We start from the raw sequence: 22,952 nt of genomic DNA, 5'->3' as shown, positions 1-22,952 counted from the left end.
GAAATCCTGTTTGGTCATGGAGTTATGACAGTAGCTTGAAAGTCAAACTCAGGGGAATGTTGGATGTGTTCGGCAAGTGTTGAGGGCCTGCACCTGAACCAGGGAATTGCAAACTAGCCCAGGCTTGCCATTCATACACAGGAACTATAAACATATGAACTAGGTAGTGAGGTCTCTAGTTTACTCACTCAAGAAGTGAACTGGGACATAATGTTCTTTGCCATGTATTATCTAACACCTCAAACAAAACTTCTGTGTAAATGTTACATTCTTAACTTCTCTGTCCACATAAAGCGAATGGAAAGAGTGACCTCAGTGTTTACATCAAACCAGTCAGCAAAAGTGTGTTCCAGATACTCATGACTGAACTAGATTATTTGCTTACCTGATGAGTAAAAGGGGAATATTATGTCAGACCTGCTTTCTGCTAGAGTATAGAACCAAAACATGGAAACCCGAAACATAACAAATATATACTTAATATTAAGAGGAGACACTGGCAGTATTACTAGAAGGGTATTGATATCAAACTAGAGCTAAACAGGGGGATCTCTTCCTTGTACGAGTAGTTAAAGAAATGGGGTATAGCCTCTGCTCTGCAGATGATGGAGGATCCACCTTTCTGCCCATTTGTCCTCTATAAAACACATGTGAAACAAAGGGGTATGACTCTGAAATCAGCTCTCTGGGTGAACACTGTTTTTTCTCACTTATTTATGCAATGCCAAGTGCAGTAGAAACCTCTGCTTAAGGCTTTTAGCTATGACTGGTGAATTCCTATCAGTCCCCCAGGGACCTCATGTTTCTCTGTATCAGTTAATTTTAGAAATGTGCATCAGCCAAATGTAGTGATTTAGGAGGGACTCTGAACCAACGCTCATGCACAATTGTCAATTCTGAGTTTGGGTGAAGAAGTATCAAAAATCAGAACGTGAATGTAGTTTTCAGGTTTGGAAAAACTGGTTGTTAACCTGGGTGGAATGACAGTTGTGGATCTGAACATCATTGGAAGTTTGGCCTGTGCAGCATTCCAGTCTATTCATTTTTACATTGCCTTTTAAAACTTCACAGGCAAATGTACTTTTTTTCTTTTAACTGTAAAACCATTCAACTTCTCATACAATTTAGATATAATGCAGAATAAAATGCAGATAAAACAACATATGCATTTTTTCTCTCTTTCTTCTGATGCGGTTAAAATACTCAATTTCAATCTTGAAAATTCCACTCTTTCTCTTGTAACTAAATATATTTTATTCATGTTAAACATGTCATACCTTGGTACAGAGACCAGTATTCCAGGCTCTAAAGGCTGAAATACACTAAGTGACTAAATAAAAACCTACCTTTGCCTTGCCTGACTGATGTAATAAAAGACAACATATCAACACATGCTAGATGGACTACAATTTCTGCTGGCAATAAACTGCTGTCATTTATTAATTGGTAGTAACAAACAATAAAGAGACTTATTTCACAGCTGCCTGAAAGGTCAATGAAGTAGGGTCTGGGAGAAAGGGAAACGGCAGATAGTGCTGTTTTCTTTCTTTTCTCATCATTTTTGCTAACACCAAGGCAGAACTGGTTCATCCTTTTTGTTCCCTCTAATATGGAGCTCTCGAAGCCACGCAGAGCAGTTACCCTCTCTTGTGAAGTCGCTGTCATATTGTTGTACACTGGAGCTGAGATGAATTGTCTCCAGGTCACCATGGTGCAAATAATGGAAGAATTTGTTTCTGACATGGTCTTGTAGCAGTGGTGACTAATGTCTGCAACTTTCTCCTGATGTAGTCAAGCAACTTTACAAGAAGAAGGAAAACAGCGCTGCCCCAAAACTTCTTTTTTTTCCCTGGCTCCACTGAAAGTGCTTTTCTTGGAGCTTCCTTCCTCTGCTCTTTTCAAGCCTGTTACCTTAAGTTAAAAAAAAAAAAAAAGCAATAGTGAGCCCCCACCCTGTAATTTAACATCACAGTTTTGTTTCTTAATTATTGCCCATCCGCTTCCCTTCCTCACCCTGTAAAGCACATATTCTTGCCCAGGAGCTGACTGTTTCTCTGGGAACTGGAAGACTTGTTCAGTGTGGTCTAGCACCAGAAACCTCCATGTGAAGCTCTTTCAGTCTGTTATTGCTTGGCAGCCTAGTATTAAACAGACATGGAGAAAAAAGAAAAGAATAAAGGTTTTGAATAGAAAGAGAGCTACAAATCTTCCTTAGGTGTTGATTAAAGGCTAGCATCTTTGCATTAGTGCAGTTCACATTTTGTGTGCTTTCTTTAGTAGCTCTTGCCAGTAACCAGCTAATTTTGGTCTTAGCTGCATTTATAGCACTACTTCATTAACGTCTGAGCTCATGACTTAGTCTTCAGGTGCTACATTAGCTGAGTCCTTGTACGTATGTTTGTGTCCTATACACATTGCTACATGAAATTAGATTAAAAAATGATGCTGAAGTGCTCTGCTGAAATTCAGGGTGTCAGTGGGCAGGCACATCTTGTCTCCTCTCCGTCTCTGAGATGTAAGTACCAGTAATTTTCAGCAGGGGCACACTATATCTTAACACTATGTTTTAAAAACACAAAACTACTTTTATTTCAATATTTTATAGAACTAATGTGGCAGCAGGTTCGAGTGTGACTATAGTAGTCAAACTGTTTGGTTACATGCTTAAAAGGAGAGATGGGATGTAGATCAGGACTGAGATAAACTGGCCTTTGTCAGTTTTGCTAATTGTTGTCAGCAGTATTGATCCAGCTTAGCTAGAAATACCACTTAAATTTGCAGAATATAATTAAATCAAACTATTTCTTAAATTTATACTATGAGTTTTCCCTAAGGCAGATGTGCTTATATAAATAAGGGATTTCCATCGTGTATTATTTAAACTTATTTAAATATTTACCAAATATCTGTTGCTAAAGAGGTACCTGATTACATGCATATATATTACATGTGTATGTATACACATAAATATATGTTGACGATATCACTTGGCATTTTATCATTTCAATAGTGTTGTGCAAACATTAATTAAATGAATCCTATCAATAAATGAGGTAAGTAAACAAGTACTTATTAGACTATGCCATATTACTTGCAAGACAACTGAAAAATATTATAGCTGTAATTGCCTGAAATTCTCCTGATGTCAGCAGGAACAGGGATTCCTCAGCATCTCTGAAAAACAGGCCCTTGGAGCATTGGCCAAGGCTAAGCTGCAAGGACTATTTAAGGTACCGCTGAAACTTGTTCCGTGAGGCTTAGTCCTGGCTCTGTCCTACAGCAGAGTGCTACCATGTGAAGCAACAAGAGAGAGGGAAGGAGCAAATGAAGTGGTCATGGGTAGAATGATCTCAACTGGAAGGATGTTTGATGAGTGAAAACTCTTGCAGAATGTTACTGTCCTGGGAGATGTTTTGAAAACACAAAAGAGCCTTGAGTCAGTGGCAGAGTCCCCAGAGGAGCCCTGTTGCCCCGTTGTAGGAGGCAAGCATGAATAGTGCAAGTGTTGTTGGCCTTTGGTCATAAAATGTAGAACTGGCCAAACACTTTTGGGGTACCATCCTTTTTTTATTTTATGCTTAAAACATTAAGTGTCACCGGCTGATTGAACTTCAGTTAGTAAGCTGGGTCAAATTCTGTACAGTTTTCTGGCTGTGATCTAATTTACACTACATAGTTAAGGAGTAATTCCATGAAATTATGACTAGCATGAGCAAGTAAAGAACTGTGCCCCTAAAGAATGGCTGGAGTCTAATTTCTTCCTTTTCATTTTTTTAAACAGGATAAGTAAAATGCTCCCAAGTTGTAAAAAATTTCTTTTTGTGTTACTGACATCTGTTTTAAGAAAATTGAGTTGATTTCAACTTTTGGTGGAATCATATTTACTTTATTAATCTAAATAATGAGTATGTTTATCTGTTGTGTATGTGGTTGTTATGGAGCCACTTGGTTGAATGATTGGAGGAGGCTGTGTCTCATTTTCCCAGTGGCCATATGTTGCTGCTAAAAATGACAACACAACTGTTAGATGCTCACAATGACTTTTCTGGATGCTGAGCTCCATAATTCCTCCCAGTGCCTAGGGTTTGGCTGAGGTGCTCTTCTTCTTGCAGGACTCTCATCATCCATGTATAAGGACATAATGGTTATTGCTAAGTTTTCACTTCAGGCTCTCAGCCAAACAGTAACAATTACCAACTCCGGATGGTGAGTCTGGATCAAACTAAACAGTCCAATGCTAGCGCTAGCATATGAGCAAGAGCATAGTCCTCTTCTTCAAATATAAAAAGTATCCTTCTGTGGCTGGATTCAGCAACACACATGATAGAATCAATCATGTGTTTTACAGTTACTTGCGAGTAATGGATAAAACTCCCTAAAATGCACAGATCCGTTTATATAAACTGGAATAACTCTTTCAAAAGCTTGAAAAAAGTCCGTTCACATAAACTAGAATAACTCTCTTAAAGGCCTTAAATGTCTTCTTTAATTCACTGATAAAATTAACAGCAAATCCACAACCTTATCACTGATGACTTAAACCGTTGTTGCATGCTTGCAGGATGAAGCTCTTCAGCGACAAACTTAATGGCAATGTAAATACAGTAAAAACATTAAACCTCCATGATTCATTGAACTGCAAACCAAATTCCAAATATTGCAAATCTGAAACCAAATCAGTGGGGCAGTGTTTTCTAAGCTCTTGGCAGCACTGTGTGTGATAATGCAAGAACAAAACTGATGAGAATTAGGCTTTTAAGATCAGAATTTATCTACCTGAAAGTAGACAATTGCACTCCTTCCAATCTCTGGAACAAAAGAGGAACTCCTGGGGCTCAGTTCAGCTCATTTTAACATGGCCACCTAAAATGGGCCAGATGAATCATGCTCTGAAAATGCTTCTTTTTTGCTGTGAACTGTGTGGGAGACTCAGGTGAATTCCACATGGACAACAGACTGAACATGCAAGTGTAACAGCAGCCCGGAACTGGTTCCATTTTTTCCACTTACTTCCCTGCATTTATTAAACCCCTGATATCCACCTATGGGGAAATCTGTTTAGCCTTCTTGCTGTGTTTGCTGCATGCAATACGGACAATAGAGAAAAGGTTGTTATAAAATAAAATCCAAAGGCATATATTCTGCCGAGTCTTTGGATACCACATCTGCCTCTATTCTTCATTTTTTCCTGAGCGAAAGATAATTCACCAGGCAGAGTGGGGAGGACCTTTCAGAAACCATTGGAGACTACGGGAATATTTCTGTCGGCTTGAGAAAGACTTACTACAATTTTAAGCAAGGTTGCCGTGTTGTCACAGGATAACCAGTATCCTAAATAACAATAGCAGATATCCTTGTTACCATGTGTATTGCAGTATTTCCACTGATTTCTGGAAAAAAGGAAGAACAGATCAATGATCTGTAAACCAAGAAGTCACAATCCTTTCTTATTAGTGCCTATAGCTGTTTCACCTGAGGGGTAGTTGGATGCATATGAAACAAAGCGGAAAACATATGTAAGTAACTAAGCCAGCCATTTCTGAATTTTTCTGTAGGAAAAAAATTGTACTATGTGTTAATCAGTTGATATCACAGGAATCATCTTTTCTATTATGGTTATTTTAATATGAGCTTAACATTTTGGAAGTGTTGAAGCTATGGCTAGCACCTCCACCTGTCAGATTTGCCAACATAAGCAAAATTAGGCCTCATTAATGCTTTGATGGAAGCAGCTAAATAGCACACAGGTACCATATGAAAGGGGCTGGGAAGATTCATAACTCCGAGACCTGGGTCTGATTGCTGGAGTCTTCAAGGCTGTATGGAGTTTGGGTGGATCCCTAGCTCCACCTGAGATCCATGCTGAGTCTTCTGAGTAATTATAGCAAACTAATGAGAAAGCATGAAATCCTGTCCTGGGGCCCTGGGGGGACACTGGGCTGGATTTCATGTTGGGCGAGCTCTGGCATGGCTTTAGTCCTCTGTGCTATTTTGCATTTCTCTACCAACGTTTGAATTAATCCTTTCTTGTTGGCGCTTTGTTCTGCGTTATTTCTGTGCCTAAGGCTGCCTGCATTTTGAGCTGTCTGTATTTTTGTGTGGCCCTCATTGCCATATTGAGTGCCTTTGACTTCAAACTTGGCTCCCATCAGTGTGTTTAAAAGTAAAATGATTTCTAATGCTAATTGGGGTGAAGGAAAATGAGAGAAAGAGAGTTTAAAAATTCATATTGAATATTTATAAGCATCCTCAGTGCATTTGGTGGAACTGGGATGAAAAGGTTTCTAAAAGGTTTGTAATTCCTGCCGTGAGGCACTTTGTTGTGCTTCAGCTGTAATGCAGCTGAGGAAGTGGGGCCTGTGGAGGCCCTGAACACATTTGCTCTTGCCAGGTTTAGATTGTATTTTCTGTTGGTGTAATTAGTGAGCAGTAATGGGATGAGAGAGCTCACCTGTGCAGGTTTAGGGACCCTTTTAAAGTCAGAAGGTCTGCTTGGGCTCTGTGGAGGAGAGGTGTTTGGTGTTGGTATGTAGCTTTTGTGGTGTTTGTTCTTTGCTGTTCCTCAGTGCAGACAAAGGATTTCTTTAGCACCAGTGTTTGCTTGGACCCCACCTGCCTGGTGGGGCTCATGCTAGGGCAGATGAAGAGTCTTGAGGAAGCTCTTCATCAGCCTGGCTGGATGCGGGCTTTCTGTGAATCTCATTCCTTGTCTGAACTCTTCATGCTGATTCCAGTGAAGATCAGAGAATGTGACCCTGGGGTAACTGCAATAAATCACCCTTTGGTTGTATCTTAAAATTGTTTTGCTCAAAAGTAAGTTGTTGCAGGCTGTTGTCTCCACTGGTAACTTGGGAGAGGCAGTCTAACTGTAGATTCAAGTAAGCTGTTTCTAGAGTAATGGAAATGGCACACAAACTAGCAATGCACTATGGGGATGCTGTGTTACATGATGCAGTGGGAAAGGCTGTGTGCAAAGATGAGGCAGAGATCAATCCCTTGAAAAGAGGAGAGATTTGTCCAGTCTGTTCTTAGCTTTCTGTGTGCATCATAATTTGCCTGTGAGATTTATATAGAATGGATAGAGCCCTGGAGCAAATCACTAAAATTTGATGTTAAGGATAAGTCTGGGAACCAAGGCCCCTCTTTGTTTCTGTATTGTATCTGCTTTAGCCACGTCTTAAAAGTAGTGACAAGCTGTGAATGCTTGACCTCTCACTGATTCCCGGGCAAAATACTGATCCCACAGCAGCTGTATTAGGCAATTTTTTTTTTTTTAAGCAATCATTGCTGCTTCCTGTTATATTTGCTACTGATACGATCTTCTGGTCAAATCACACTGATGCTTTTGCAGTTCTATTGTCAGTGTTAGCTCTGCCCATGGTGGCCCCAGTGCTACTATTTTAGGATATGGAACATGGTCTGAATTTAGTCTCTTTGTGGCTATTTTTTAAACAAAACAAAAAACCAAAAAACCCTTGCACTGCTGTGCAGCTGAACTTGATGTCTTTTTAGATGGGCAAAACCACATCTGATGTCAGTGTGCATATTGTCCAAGTGAAGACTGAATAAGGACTACAGCTTGACTTTCTCTGCCAAGTGGACAAAATGGGGTGGGGGTCATCAGCTCCAGGGGAACCCTGGGTTTGCTGCCCAATCCTAGATTAGGGGCTGGTGAGGAGTGGGCTACATTATGTCTGCCTTTCCCTTCTTGGAGCAGATTGGCATTTGAGGGCTTGGGAGTGGACTGCCTTTTTTCCCCCTCATTCCTTTCAATGAGCCAGCATCGGGAGTAGTGATTTAGTGGAATGACTGTCCAGAAGTAATGTATGGCAGGAAAGAGTTGTAGCTGCCTATTTACAGTCCTTTTTCCATGGGTTGTGTTTATGGCAGCACAGAGTGAATTCTCTCCTCTCTTTTCTTCCTCAGGGAACAGGGAGTCTCAGAAGTAAATCATCAACTCTGTTACCAAAAAGTGTCAAAAGATTGCCAGATGTGAGAAGGAGAGTGCAGGAAGGCTAGGAACCACAAATAACTTATTTTCATTTCAATAATTATTGCTGCTGGACTTCTCTGTTGGATTAATAGCCTAAGAAAAACCAAGATATCTCAGAGTCACAGACGTGCTAAAACATTGAAATGTGAAGCATTCCTGCTTCCTTCCTTACCGAATGGTACATCCTAGCCACTTCCTCTACTAGATAAGCCCCTTCCATTGAAAGAGGTTTTTCTTTCCTCCATCTAGTTGAACACTGAATTTTTAAAAGTTATTTTCAGGTCTGCATCCTTTTCAGGAAGGAGGTTAAGCACGGCTTCATCTTTGCATTAGATGGTATTGTTAAAAATCCCCAAGACGCTGCAAAGCTGAAGAAAACTCTGCCTTTCTGGGAGAAGAAGGGTGGAGATACAAGGTTTTAGCTCCCCTTGCTGTGTTTTATTTGTGATTCTGTTTTCACTTGTATATTTTTTTTCACCAGTAACTTTATATAAATATTACAAGTAATGAAGTGCTGATAATTCCTGAGATTCTCTGGCAGTCCTACTTTGATACATTGCATTGTGCCATATTTGTACACCAAGGCAAGAGGAGACCCTTTTCTAAGTCTAAATAGTCCTCCTCACTTCAATATTCAAGTGCTTTCCAGTAATTTGTTATCTTACATAATTGCTGACTTTTCTTTGAGAACAGGAAGCTTCGTTCCTCTCTTGCACAACAAATCTGAGCCACAAAGCTGTGTCTTGTTCCTCCATGTTATGTGCAGAGCCTGCTGCGGCCCTAGGAATTTTACTTAATATAGCTCCAGCTTTACCATGAGGGTGTTATGGAGTAGCTGCTGCTGGTGAGTCTTTGGGGTTTGTAGTGTACACGAGCCCTTTTGTCTTCATTTCACCTCACGACGTGCAATGTTTACTCTGCTGCGCAGAGCTCCAAATCAGAGTAGACCTCCCAGAGAAGCTAATAGTGGGAATGTAAATTCTCTTGTTAGCTACCTGGGTGCTGGGGCTTGCTTGCTGCAGAGGAGTTACTGACTCAGTAACAGGAGTTCATCAGAAATGGAGCACTTCAGTGGTTGCATGTGGTATTCTTGGATTTCATTACAAAATCCTCATCAAAGCATGTGGTGGTTTTGGCCTTTTCTTTGGTGCCTGACTTCTCCTTTGTGCACATTAACTAATTTTAAGGGTTTACTGAAGAGTTTAGACTCCTGCTTTGTTTCTGCTCCTAGTCACAATTCATAGTGACTGATCATGTCCTATCGTAAGGTGATCTTCTCACTTAGCCTCCTCTCCAGCTTATCCCCCAAAGACTGCATTGAGGGGGTGCAAAACCTGTACAGGCTGTAAAACATCTGTGTTCCTCAAAGATCACTGGGAAGTCCGTGGAAAGGCTGGTATTAGTCTGAGTGATAAGAATAAAGCTTATTCATGGTTTTGTCCACGAATCTGTTCTTCTTTGTTGCTGGACTAGATGTAACTGCTTTCACTTATGGTTGGACATGATCAGACGCTGGTGCTTGCCTATTAAGTTTGCTGTACCATACATTTCTTCATTCCAGTTGGCACTAGAAACTAACCACACACAGAAAATGAACACCAAGCACATGTTATGTATTTCCAGATGTCTTCAAAATTGCTGGGAGTCTTCCTTAATGGAAGAACATCAGTATTTGACTAGAATTGATTTGGGTGGCTGAGTCTGAAATAAAAAGAAGGAAGATAGCCTGGTTTTATTGGGGAAATTAGAGGGAAAAATTAGACCACAGCCTTGCAATGAATTGTTATGGTTAGTGTGGTCACACCTATTTCAAACTGTAACTGAGCTCGTTACTTAGGTTTTTTCCTGCGTATTTTTGAGGCTTAGAGTGATATATCCTACATTGGGGGGGAAAGGGGCCATTTCCTGGAAAGCCAGACCTAGTGATAAAATCTGCATTAGGAGAATACCTTGTTACCCATCTGGTAAAGGTGTCAAGTTTAGACTTTTTTAAAGATAAAACATAATCTGATTTTTAAAAAAGACATAAAAACAGACAGAATTTTGGCCTTAAGAGCAGTGGCTCTGAGGGTGGGTGTGTAGTGTAGGAGACTTCTGTGGCCATTGCCATTAGCTTTTGGTAGTCTCATTTCTTCTTGCTGAGCTGTTGTGGTTTTTTACATGTATATGGAGCTGATGCAAAATATTCTGATAAGAGCTTGCCAGACAACCCCACTAATCAGCTCCAAGGGACCACAATGATTTTGATTAAATCTCCTTAAGCTTTTATATATATACTTAAAAGGAGGTCTTCTATCAGAACAGAAGGTGTTGATTTTTTTTAAGTTACTTTGCATTAATGCATTTTGTATCATACCCAGTGAAGTTTTAAAAACTAAAACTTCAGTGCTTTGATTTTATTGAAATTAAAATTTTCAATTAACAAAATAAAAATGACTTTGCAGCAGAAAACCCACTTAGTCATTTTTGGCATATGACCACATTTTAATCTTCCGAAATTTGCTGTGCAAGTGAAATTTCCATTGCCACACAATTCCATATACCAAAATATATTTGCAGAACAACACCAGATGTAATGATAGATTTAATAGGAGATAATTTCTTAGAAGGGCAATTATGTTTGTGATCTGTTTATACCAGTATATAGAAATAGAAGGTGTTTTATTCATGGACAGCAAGATTCTGCTACCATTATTCATTCCAGCTTTTTACAGTTAATTTTCAGACTAGACTTCTCTCACAGTTTTTCAGTCTAGAATTTTGAGGTCCTACTATGAGGTTAAAGTTGTCATGAAATATAACCATCATGATAATTTTAGAACAGACATAAAAAGAGAGGAGAAAGAGAGCCCTCATGGCTGTTTTGGAATATCTCCTTTAAGTAATCATTTTATGTGCAAGCTAGTCTAAACTCTGCAATTGAAATGTCACAGCATTAACATATAACTTCTCAAGAAGCACTTATTTCTTTCAACTTCTACAAAGAAGACCTTAGCTTAAAAATACACAGTTACTTGATTAGATTTGAACAATAAACTGGAATCTCACTGGAAATAAATTGGAATCTCAGCTGGAAATAAAGGAGGTGCATTCTCCCCCCCCACCTCCCCCCCCCCCCCCCCAGGCACCTGCCTTAGGCAGTGCTGGAAAGCCCTGGGGAGGTGTTTGCTTGCTATCTAAATGTCTTAGACAGTAAATTGGTACAAGACTCTTACTATTCTGACACTATGGGGTTGTCTGTTTTCTTAATATTCTGCATATGTTTCATTTTTTTGATGTTCGGAAGGAATTCCAAATACCATATTTTTCAGAGAATAGAAATTGCTCTGCTTTCTGCCTTACTGCTTATGGCATCATTTTGGGTGCATTATGATGGCTCGGAAAAGCATTTGTGTAATGCCTTATTGCTGAAGGATGTCTTGTGGTAGTTTTAAATCATTTGCAGTTCATTTTATTCTTTTCTTCTGGCTTTTTCAGGAAGTAGGAAATAATCCTGATGCAATTTGGGAATCCCTACAGAAATATTGGCGCTGTTGACCTTAAACATAAGGTGGAAATGGTACCAAGTGTTTACAAGTGAAGTAACACATTGTAAACCTGTAGCAAATAACTTGAATGTTACTGGGCACTTTTTTCAAAAGTAACTTAGAAGTAATATTCTCAAGAGTGTTTTGGGCATTTTGGGGTAAGTCTTCAAGTGTGCTCATAGACTCCTGACACTTCACAGCTAAAAGTTTTCCATGTCATCTTTCTTAGTAACCAATAGCTCCATGATTTATTTTCTCTCTCTCTCTTCCTCAGCTCCCTTTTCTAGATGCTGGGTACTTCTTTTATCACAATGGCATTGCTAAGGCCAGAAGAAGACGCAATCTTCAGCGCAAGCTTCGTCTGGAAAAGGATTCCAGGGTAAGTGTTTCACCATTATTTGCATCTATCGTTTTTTTTATAACAGGGACTGTTTGTGCGATCAAGATGATGATCAAGTCTGTAGTTATTGCTATGTGATGTTTAAGTTTGGTGACTGCTATATGCACACACCACCAAACAGCCTCAGCTTTTTTCTGATTTTACTACAACAAATACTCTTACACTGTCTGATATTTAGCCTCCCCCTCATAGCACTAAGCAATGCCATAGTCTGCAAAACATCTCAGTGTGCTCTGTAGCTACCTCCATGCTGTGGGGCAGGGCTGTCAGGGGTATGTCCCACAGTCCCCTGTTCTGCTGGTTCCTGGATCATCCAGCCTGGAGTACCCAGTGGCATGAACTTTGGCTTTTCCTTTGCTGTCACACTGGGACTTGTCAGGTAATGGTGCCCACCCTGGATGTTATGAGGGTGTGTGCTGGGGACAAGGCCTGAAGCACTCCATGCTGATGCAGCCACCTGGTCTCCCTTCTTAAACACAAGCCTTAGCAGAAGCAGTTGCCTGCTAAGTCTGTCAAACTTCAGTTTTCTTTTCAGAAGCTCAGTCTGCAAATGGTGTGTTTGCTTTTCAGAAGCATAAACCCCTCAGACAGTAGGGAAAGGCCCTTTGTGCAGAAGGCTGTGAGCTGGAACTGGCAAATTCTTCTTTCTTCAGAGTTGTTACAGCAGACTTATACTGAGCTGGAGTGGAGCCAGATTGCACAAAAAGTGTATTTTCTGCCCAAAGAAAGTAAATAAGCTTAGGGAATGATATCATGAGAGCAAATGGATTATTTGTTAATCCTTCATCAGGCTTTAAGCTCTCTGCACTGGTGAGGAAAAGAGATCATAACTAGATCCATGAGTTTTGTAAGTATACTCCGAAACAATAAAGGAAAAAAATAATCAAACACCTATGTTTCATTATGCATATTTCATTAGCACTTGTTCACTGAGGCTCACAAAGAAGGGAGAGGAACAATTTTATTCCAGCCAGAGTTTTAGTATCAGATATCATAAGCTATTGGAACACCTATGAAAAAAATGAGCAGGAAGGAAAAAAATAGGTTAAATAAGATTGTAACTGTTGTTGCGACACCAGAGGAAACGAGGGCTGATGAATTCCCAGGTTAATTTTCCTGCTTTTGAAGAAGTTTCAAGTGGTTCTGGGCCCAGGTCTACTGGGATGCATGGCCGTTTGCTGCAGCATGGCCAGTCTCTCCAGTGGCTAGGAGCTATGTGAATGAATCACACAGCTCCCAGGTGTTGCCTGCCTCTATCACCTAATCCTGAGATGGTGAGAGCTGAGTGAGGTCAAGTTCCCTGGGGCTGTTGCAGATGTCTTCGTGAAGTCATTCAGCTTGGCAGTATGTCTTTCAATGCTTGAGGCTACCTCCTCCTGGCCCACTTTTTTTTTTTTTTTTTTTTTTTTTAAACTGGTACCACTTAGAGGTAAGGGGCTATGAGGAAGAGGCCTATTTAACCCACCTTGAGTAGAAATTTCCAAACTTCCTCTGCTTTGTTTGCCAGGTGGATATCGGAAAGTAACACCTTTCAGAAACCATCTACAATTAGTGCATACCAAGCAATTGTCCCAAAAGAGGTCTTTTATTTCCCTAAAACACCCAACTTATTTCAGGAGAAGTATATAGTTAAGCAAGTAGTTTGCAAACCAGTGATTGAATGTGGTCATTGTAATGAGTGCCTCTGTACTGGAAACAAATATTTCAGTAAACCTCTGAAAAACTTACAAGCATTTCTGAGCCCACAGGTTCTCAGTGCAACCTCATAGCTGAGCACTCCAGTACTAATTCCAGCCGGGTTCTTGCACTGGCTATCTCTAGACTTAGTGCTTACTGTGACAAAAAGCTGTTATGGGCAGCTTAAATGAATCTACCTTCTCTTTCAGAGATGTTCTCTTTTGTAGTCATCTTAATTTGTGGTCTCTAGACTTTTAGTTGGCTTCTTTCATGTGCAATGAAATCTTATTTTTACTGTTAATCTTCACTTCTTCCTGATGATGCATACCAATGGCTTGGCTCCCTGGCTGGCTTGACCTCAGTGAATAAAGCCTTGTGTTTAAATAACAAAGAATATCCCTCATGTGAGGAAGAGGATGACCCTGGGTGTATCCTGACTTCACAGGCTTTTTGGCCCTTGGGATGGAAGCAGCATTTCAGTTCCACATGTGACATGACATTTTCTCATCAAGCCCTCCTAGCTACTCTGTCCTACCAGACAGTCTTTCAGCTTCTATAATACCAGCTAGGTCAGTTGCTTCTTGTAATACATTTTGAAAACAATTAAAACCATCACTTTTTATTTCCCTTCTTTGTTTTAAATGCGTAGTTTGGAGAAGCCATTAAAATTCCAGTCATTCTTGTATATAAACAGAAACATAAATTGTGTTGACAGTACTTAATTTCAAACTCCACAAATAATTTCTAAATTTAATGGCATCTTTCTAGACCATTTATGCTCATTTTTACTTAGCAACAAATGTCAGCACTGTCATGGTTAATATGTTAACACATGAAGCCAAGAATAGAATGTTACTGTTGTCAGGCTAGCCAGGAAGCAAACTGACTGCTTCCAGCACAGGGCCTTAGAAATCTCTGAGGAACCACTATGGTAAACATTGTAGTTGCTTAGCCCTATCCAAATTTTGTGAGAAAGCAGGCTGCAGTTATTCTGTATACTTTTCTCTTTTAAAGAGATTATGATTCCTAGCTGATTTTAATTATTAGTTGAAAAACAGCACAGATGTTCACTCAATTAATTAATGTTCTTTAATCAAGTAAGGCCCTTGAGGAACCATGTCAGTTTTTCAGGAGTCCTGGGAGATAGATGGCAGAGCACTAGGCAAGCAGGTTACTGCATCATCTTCATGCTCTGCATGCCTCTTAAAACACTTGGAAAAGCTTCATTATGCAGAATTTACTGTATGTTTTTATCAAAATGATTTTTGAGATATACTAAATATATGCAGCAGTTGTGTGCTAAAAGTCATCTCTGTCAAGAGAGCGGGAATCGAACATTATTAAGATTCCTAGAGATCAACAAGAACTGAATCTTCATTCTGAGGAACAGCCTCAAATATGATTAATTTGACATCAGTTATGTTAATATTCCTGAAGCCTGAAGCAATATTGGCAGCAGGTGAAGGTATACGTAATAGTGTTGTATACAGTGTTGTGCTACCGAACTGTTTAAGATAAAAGTGCGGGTGCACGAAGCACTGTGGCTTTTGCTGTCAGCACAGTACTCTTAGGGATTCTCACTGTCAGGATGGCAAGGACCACAGTGAATCAAACTGCTTCAAATGGAGCAGTTTAGTTATTTATATTATGTTCTGTGAGGTACAGAAGAACTTCCAGGAGAGGCTTGCTCAGAAACCACTTTTCTCCCACAGTTGCAAATTTCTGTAACTTCTAGTTGCGCTTGAATTTTGACGTTCTTCTGTACATACCTTTGGGGCAAAATAGATTTTGGACCAAAAAAATCCCTTTAACGCTTCTAACTGATAAAGCTAGAAGTTTTAATGAGATAAGACATAGCAGTAAGGTGTGTGTGTGTGGTGGTGGTGGTGGTGTTTTTTTTCCCCTCTTCTTTTGCATACATCTTATCTCATTAAAAATTCTAGCTGGAATCTGGAGTTTGCAATGTAGTATGATTTTTTTAACCCATGTTGTGGACTAGGTCCATGGCTTCATTTGCAGGGCACATCTCAAAGATACAGTCAGTTAAATGAACATGTTCATTCTGGTTTTGGCTAATGTCAATGGAGTCCCAATGCACTAACTGGGAAAGAGGGAGTCGCCTTCCTAGGCTGCTAGTAGGACAGTTTGTGGGAAAGTATTTGTACTTCCTAGGAGCAAATAAGGCAAGCTCATCTTTAACATCTGGGACAAGAAATAAGTGGAAGTGCAAACCACATTGATTCTGCAGCTTATTTGTGGAAGATGGTAGGATCACTGTAAATAAAATTGTTCACGTAAGATAGATTTAGTGCCAGCTTGTCTGAAAAGTTTTTACAGAACTCGTCTTTTGCATGTCTTGAATTTCAATTGGTTTATTTGGGATTTTTTTTTACTTAATTTTTGTTTTTTACTTTTAAAATAATAATCTGGTGTTTTGCAGCATGTGTTTGTGTGAGATATATCAGTGATGGAGGAAACTACACCTTCTCTGTGGGTAATCTAGCACTCTCCATGAGAAATTCTGTTTTCATCTGCTTTTATCTGTTAATTGTTTCAGCTGAAATTTCTCAAGCCAAAAGGTCAGCCTTAGGTTTGTTTTGGGAAACTTCACTTGAAGTAGCTGGTGTTCTTTGCCCTGGAGCTGCAAGCAGGGAGTCTGTCCTCAAAATGGCTCGTGGGCACTGGAAGGTGGAGGAGGATGTGGGCTGTGGAAAAAGCAGGGTTGACAGCAAGGGAGAAGGGCCAGTAGTGACATAAAGCCAAGGAGGAGCCAGGACAGAATGGGACTGGATATCCTAATGAGGGTGAGAAGGAGAGGATAAGCAGGACAGGCTGGAACAAGAAGCCGGAGTCAGAAAAAGGGTTGTGTGCTTTGGGCTTGGAGATCCTCCATGAGCTGAGGAGAACTTAGAGAAGCACAGGGGGACCTGGAGGGACTGGAAACAGCATGTCCGCACCAACATCAATGTACACTGCCTCCTGAGTGCAGCTCACAATGTAAGGTTAGAGCTAGATGGCATTTTCCGAGTGAAACTTTCCTGGGAGCACAGCTTCTGTTAGAGCAAACTTTTGTTTTTAGTTGTGTGATCTTCACCAGTGTTATTGCTCTGAAAAAATAAATCAGAAAGATGGAGATATTTCATACTGTATTGTTTGTTAGGGTTCCTGCCCTTTAAAGTACAGCAGAGCCAGGATGGGAAGCAGAGGCCATTCCGGCTCCCCCCCCATAGCTGAAAGAAAACAATGGGATTTCCTTCATGCAAATTTTAATTTTTAAAACTGACTTAGATTCTGGTCTCCTGTGGAGAGACTTGACTATACTATTAACAAGTGTTTTGAAAAGTGGACACACAAAAAGAAAGGAAAATGCACAGTCCTTATGTTACCTTTTAGAGCTATACTTCTGTATTTTTCCAGTTGTTGGGTATTCTCTGTTGGCAAATAGTCTTTCATTGGAAGGGCAGGAGTTGAAATTCAGTTTGTTCTCTCAAAGATTATTTTGCTTTCTTTCAAGTTTTAGATAAAACCATTTTCCTCCCACACAGTCTCTCCTGTCAGACAGCTGCCAAGATTAATCCCACTCAAGAAAGAGGCTTTAATATACGGAGAAGAGCTGAGTCCCATTACTGATATCTATATGCAAGTGCGTTTGTGTTGGTGTTGGGGGAATAGATATAAATGTGTGTGGAGGGGGGAAGGTGAAATGAAAATCTTCCACTGAGAGTGAGTGAGTTTGGTGCTTAGATGATGACTTCTTTGGAAATAAACATCCCAGTGATGGCAATTGCTGTGTTTTCTAAAGGGGATTAGAAGGGGAAACTCAACTGATGCATGTGCAAGTACAGTAGTCCGGGGAGGGCAGATGGATAGCTTCTTTGAGATGTAGTCTCTACCCACCCAGGGTTAACAACAGTGCTGACCTGTTTCTGCTTTGAGGCTAGGGAAGAAAAGGAGGCTGTAGTTTCAGAGAATCTGAGCTTTTAATTAAATAAATCAAAATCTCTTCTATATTCTTCCCCAACTCCGATCCCTCTCATGCTCCCTTAAATATGACTGCCTTGTGGTTTCCAGCCTATTTTGCTGGACCATTGCCTCAGATGCATTGACAGCAACCCTGTGTGCTGCCCTGGTCTTTGCCTTCACCTGCTTCATCAGTCTTTGTCAATTCTGTCATCTCAAAGTCTTAACTTTCGCACTCCTCTTCTGCCCTTCAGCTTTTGCTATGCTGAGATACATGGGAGCCCACAGCTTCCTTGCTTCCCCACCAGTTGCCTGTTGCGTGGAGGCAGGGGTGCCCTGTGCTGTCAGGCAGTGAGGTGCCAAGTGCTGTCAGAGCCTGCCTGTTTAATCCATGGTCACTTTTACCAAGGAGAAAAAGGCCTGGCAGCTTGGGAAGAGCCACCACTGCTTAACAAGCAGCACCCCTTAGCAAGAAGAAGCCAACTTTCAACACCCCTTCTGAGGGCATTAATGAAGGGCTTGAGATGGGTTAAAGTTTTTTTTATCTCTCTCCTGTAGATGCCAAGACAGATTTTTCCCTTTGCAAAAGTCAAGATGTTCCTGACAAGATCAGGAGAACCATAGGTCTGCCCCAGTGCGTGTAAAGTGAAGGGTCCTGGGGCTACAAGGGATGGGAGCCATCAGTCTGTGCTGTCCTCAGAGGTAAGGTTAGATCTCCGCAATTGCTGGTGGAGATGTAACCTGTTCCTCCAGCCCTCTGGTATTGGTGGCAGGCAGTTCTGTCCCTGGAACGTAGCAATGAATACATCTTACAGTTATTTTTATTAAAATGAGAATATGTGCCATCTCCATTCCTGCTCCATGCCTCACATCTTGATTTACCAGCTTTCTGGCTGATACCGGTTATTTCCATTTCCCTGATAAGCTTCTCCGTGTTAATAATCCTGATCAAGTCCCTTTCCATTCCCTGTGATCCTCCTCTATCTTGGAGTCAAGTGAGGGGCCCAGGAGCAAAGCTGGGCAGTCATGGTGCTATGCTGCCCAGGATGCTGTGTCCCTTGGAGGCTCAGTTTGCACTGGGCTGTGCTGCTTTCTCTGTTTCCTCCTCATTGTGGTGTTCAGCTTGAAAAAAGATATCCGGTGCTTTAACGTGCTGGTTGTCTGAAGTAAAGCTCAGAAGGTATCCCGGGGTGCTACTTCTGTGAGGAGAAAGCTGATTGACTTCCAGAAGCGAATGGGCAGCTGTACCAAAATCCATCTTGTAAGAAAGGATCAGCATTTGACCTGTGCACTGCTGAAATCCTGCTGTTAATGCCTTTTGCAGGCACAGGGATCAATTTCCCTGCGGTTCATCACAACAGTGACCCCAGTTCTGTACAAAACTTACCGCTTCTGTGTGGAGAAGCTGTACCTAAAATGAATGTAATGCCTGACACTTGCTCATCTCAAATCTGGGGAGGAGGCTTCAGCTTCCCCTGCCAGTTCTCTGCCGCACCAGGAGGTATGGGTGTGTGTGAAGGTACAGAGACAGGAGAAAATAGCAGAGTGAGAGGCCCTTCCCATTTTTTAACTCTTTTATTTAAATTTGTGCTGCAGCTGGTAGAGGTGACAAACTTCCCCAGTGAAGGCTAGAGTTTTGCCCTAACATATGTGACTGGGATGGCATGCTGATAGGATTATGCCTAGGAAAAGTTTGGAGCTGCCATCAATTTTATGAGACTATTGGGCAGCATTATGTGAGCATTGATGGTATCCTTTTGGAAGGAAATGGAACATTAAGTAATAAAAGCTTGCTTTAAGTACCTGTAATAAATATTGAACAGCCAAAGAAAACTCATTAGAGGAAATGTTGTCTTTCCAATGCTGAAATAAAACCAGCCACCCTCAAACCTACACACTGTTGGTTGAAATGCATTGCCAGCTTCTTTGTGAAACAAGAACTGAAGACTTTTTTTACTCATCAGTCATCCTTACAAAATGAGGCATGCTGTGCAGAAAACGGGCAGTATCTTCCATAAATGGATCACTGTTTTACACTGGATATAGCATTAGATAACTTACTTCAAAAACAGGTATCTGAGGAATGGCTTCCAAGAGTTTGTTCCAGTTCAGAGGGAGGCCTGATTCTCATATTAATAATTTTATCAGGACTACACCATCTTGAACATCATTTATTTTCCTTTCCCATACAGGTCAGAGTTCCTTTCTAAGTTTTGTTTCTAAATTCATAGGAACAGTTGGTAAGCATGATAAGAAAAGATTTTCTTGAGGACACTCTAGTCAGCTGTATGGACTAGGTCATTTAATAATTGGTATGTGTCTTACTACTGAGAGAATTTAACACCTAAATGAAACATTTTGCTTTTATGACATTTAGACACTTTGCAGATGTTGGTGTATGATTATTTAAATATATAAGTTCTTCTGAAAAGATGAAGAAGGTGAAGAAGCAACAAAGATTACAGCACAGAGCTGAAAAAGATCAGATCCAGGCAGAATCAGTTTATGGGAAGGTGGAATTCAACCTGCATTTTAAATGTGGAAAGAGAAACCACAATACAACCAGTAGAACAAAGACAAGTGATTGTAAGAAATGCAGCTGCATGTGTTGTGTGATCTAAGTCATTCTAAACAGGAAAGCAAGTTGAGAAAATATTGGGGCTGCAGGGAGGAGCTTTGGGTGATAAGTGGGGAAAAGTTTTTCCACTGCTTAAGAAATTATTTACCATTTTTGCACTGCTGAGGGAAATAAGGGAATATTGCTATGCCTCAGGAGTATGGAGAAGAAGCAAGTCTTTAGACCATGAAATTGTTTGTTTGAGATAGTGTTGAAAGAAAGAAGATGAAAATTCAGATGGTGGAGTAGCCAGTTTGTGTCATGACTCTACAATACACACTGCACAGCCGTTGTCACTGCAAATAATGGTTTCTAAATTCCCTATGATGGCTTTTTGAAAACTGAACCTGAGGGAGGCTAATTTCTAGACTTCCTTGGCCTTTGCAGACTTTACACATACAACAAGAGGTTGCTGAAAATTAACTGCTCGCAGCAAGCTCTATTAGCTATGTTTTGCACTTGACCAGCAGTGACTCCAACTGTAAAGCACTTATGACATCTCAATTAAGAAGTGGCTGATTATTGCTTAGGAGTCAGTTTCTATAATAAGAATAACAAGAACTCTTTCTTTCTGTTATAAAAAAGATTGAGGTCTTGAGTCACCCAAATACTTAAGCTGTCACTTAGGTTGACACAGTAGTCTCATTCGCTTCAGAAGTATGTTAAGCATACATTGAAGAATTTCCCTGTCTCCATGTTTGAATTCCTGATGTTAAGTGTAGTATTGCTGGACTGTGTGTTTTGACTGTGTATTTATATTGTATTTATGATGTACAATACCATTCTAATGGAAAGCATCACAACACTAAGTATAGAAAATCAAATATTTCAAACAGTTGTTGCTAGTGGAGCAAATACAGTTATATCCAGAACTATGTAAATGCTAGATTGAATTGATCTATTACTTTGTAACTAGAAAGACAGCTGCAGAGAAAAAAATCCAACAACAGAAGTATTAAAGAATATTGGAAATCCTGTATAGCTATATTATATGAAAAAGCACGGTTAGCTGCACATCGTAGGATGATAGACTGCTATCAAAATGACATCAAACTCAAACATATGATGACTTATAGAAATAGTATAAAACTAATATTGCAAGATAATCTAAAACTGTTTCTACTCAAAAAAGGTGTAAATTAATGTACTGCAAGATAATAAACTGATAAGTGAAGACAGTGCTATGCAAATAAACATGGAATTTTCCAACAGTAGAAGTATCAATGTGCTGTAGATCTGGTGGCACCCAAGGCTGTGGAGTCTCCTTGGTGCCTGGTTGTAAGGCAAGGTTAGACAGTTGTCATGCCTGACTTAGGCCTGGCTGATTCTGCCTTGGGGCCCTGGGATGGTTCAGCTGACCTCTTGAAGTTGCCTCCAGTCACATTTTGTATAGTTTTTGTATCACTGAAGATGATACAGGGATATGGTGGGGTAAGGCAAGGAAAATGAGCTTTATTCCTCAAATATATTTGTAACCATGCTGAAATTCAGTAATTTTACAAAACACTGTTGAGACAGCTGGCCACGTTCAGGCTCCACTCTGCTGCCTATAAATTGCTGAATTGGCATTAGTTAAGTTTCTGCTTTATTGTTGATCTCTGTTCTCTTGATTGCAACCCCATTCCCCAGTCTTCCTCTGCTTTTTCCTGTCTACCTCTTGTTTCCTGCCTTATGAATAGCGTCTCTGTTTTGTAGAGCAGACATTGCCTTTGTTAGTTGTCTGTGCAATTTGCAGCCCTGAATCTCTGATAGGGTCTGCTTAATATTATAGTGCAAGTGGTGGCAGCAATGAGAACATATGGTTCAGGATTTTCTGTTACTGTTCCCAAGTGTTTGCTATATGTTATTTTAATATTGCTGAAATGTGGACAGTGATCTTAATCCTGTGGAGAATCTAATGAATGACAGCAGAGTACTGTATATTGTTAGAGTGTTGAAGAGAACAGACAGTGTGAGTCAGTGACCTTGGACTAATATGGCATGCAACACAAATTTGGTTTGATTCGGGACAAGTTTGGTTTGGTTTGGGGTAAGACATGCAGTGCTCTGACAGTCTGAGCTAACTATCACTGAAGTTCATGCATGCATCTGCGTTCCCTGGACCCAGAAATCCATGGACACAGTGCGACTGTGGTTGGTGTGACTTATGCCTGCCTTCCTTATGTTCAAACAAGCGGCAGTGTGTGGTGGTGAGATGAAGGTTCCCTTCTTTGGGTTGTGGCTGTACCAGCACATCCTAGCCCTGTGCGGTGACCATTCTCCTGACTCTTGCCAGAGCTTGTTCAGGACAGCTGGGGTTGACTTGGAAGAGCACTTGTGCTTTGTGATGGCAAAACCCACAGGGATTTGGAAGCGTGGGCTGTCCCTTTCCAAGTTGACAGCATTGGAGCGATGACAAAATCCAGACTGCAGTGTGTAAGCCAGTTTTTTGTGCCCATCTTGAGGGTTAGCTTCATATTAAGTTTATAAAGTGTGTGTACTGTTCAGCTCTGCTTTCTTGCTTAAACATGAATAAATTGTATGCTAGAAAAACTTCCTCGGGAGCAATGCAAGACGTGGGAGAGAGTCTATTTTGTTTTGGCAAATCTCTAAGCCTCACAGAAGACTTGGCATATTGGAGACTAGAAAACTGCATTTAAGTTAAAACTTTTTAAAAGATTGGAAATATACTAGATGACATATACTTTGGGAAGACTACAAAAGTATTAAATATATTGTACCTGGTAGTATATGGTGCCCATATATTTTAGACTGTAACATAGTATATTTAGAATGAAG

The 22,952-nt window shown here is 40.4% G+C and overlaps 1 protein-coding gene across 1 annotated transcript in view; it reads left to right on the top strand.

Annotated features, from left to right (window-relative positions):
- The window catches only part of PCSK2 (proprotein convertase subtilisin/kexin type 2), a 117,676-nt gene that overhangs the window by 9,038 nt on the left and 85,686 nt on the right, over positions 1 to 22,952 (top strand). Inside the window, exon 2 of the mRNA XM_067294676.1 lies at positions 11,795 to 11,899. Coding sequence (XP_067150777.1) covers positions 11,795 to 11,899 — 105 coding nt within the window. The remainder of the gene's footprint in view (positions 1 to 11,794; positions 11,900 to 22,952) is intronic.

This window comes from Apteryx mantelli, chromosome 3 (assembly GCF_036417845.1).
Source record: "Apteryx mantelli isolate bAptMan1 chromosome 3, bAptMan1.hap1, whole genome shotgun sequence".
Lineage (NCBI taxonomy): Eukaryota > Metazoa > Chordata > Aves > Apterygiformes > Apterygidae > Apteryx > Apteryx mantelli.
The sequence above is the reverse complement of the archived record's forward strand: the minus strand, read 5'-3'. Positions and strand labels throughout refer to the sequence as shown.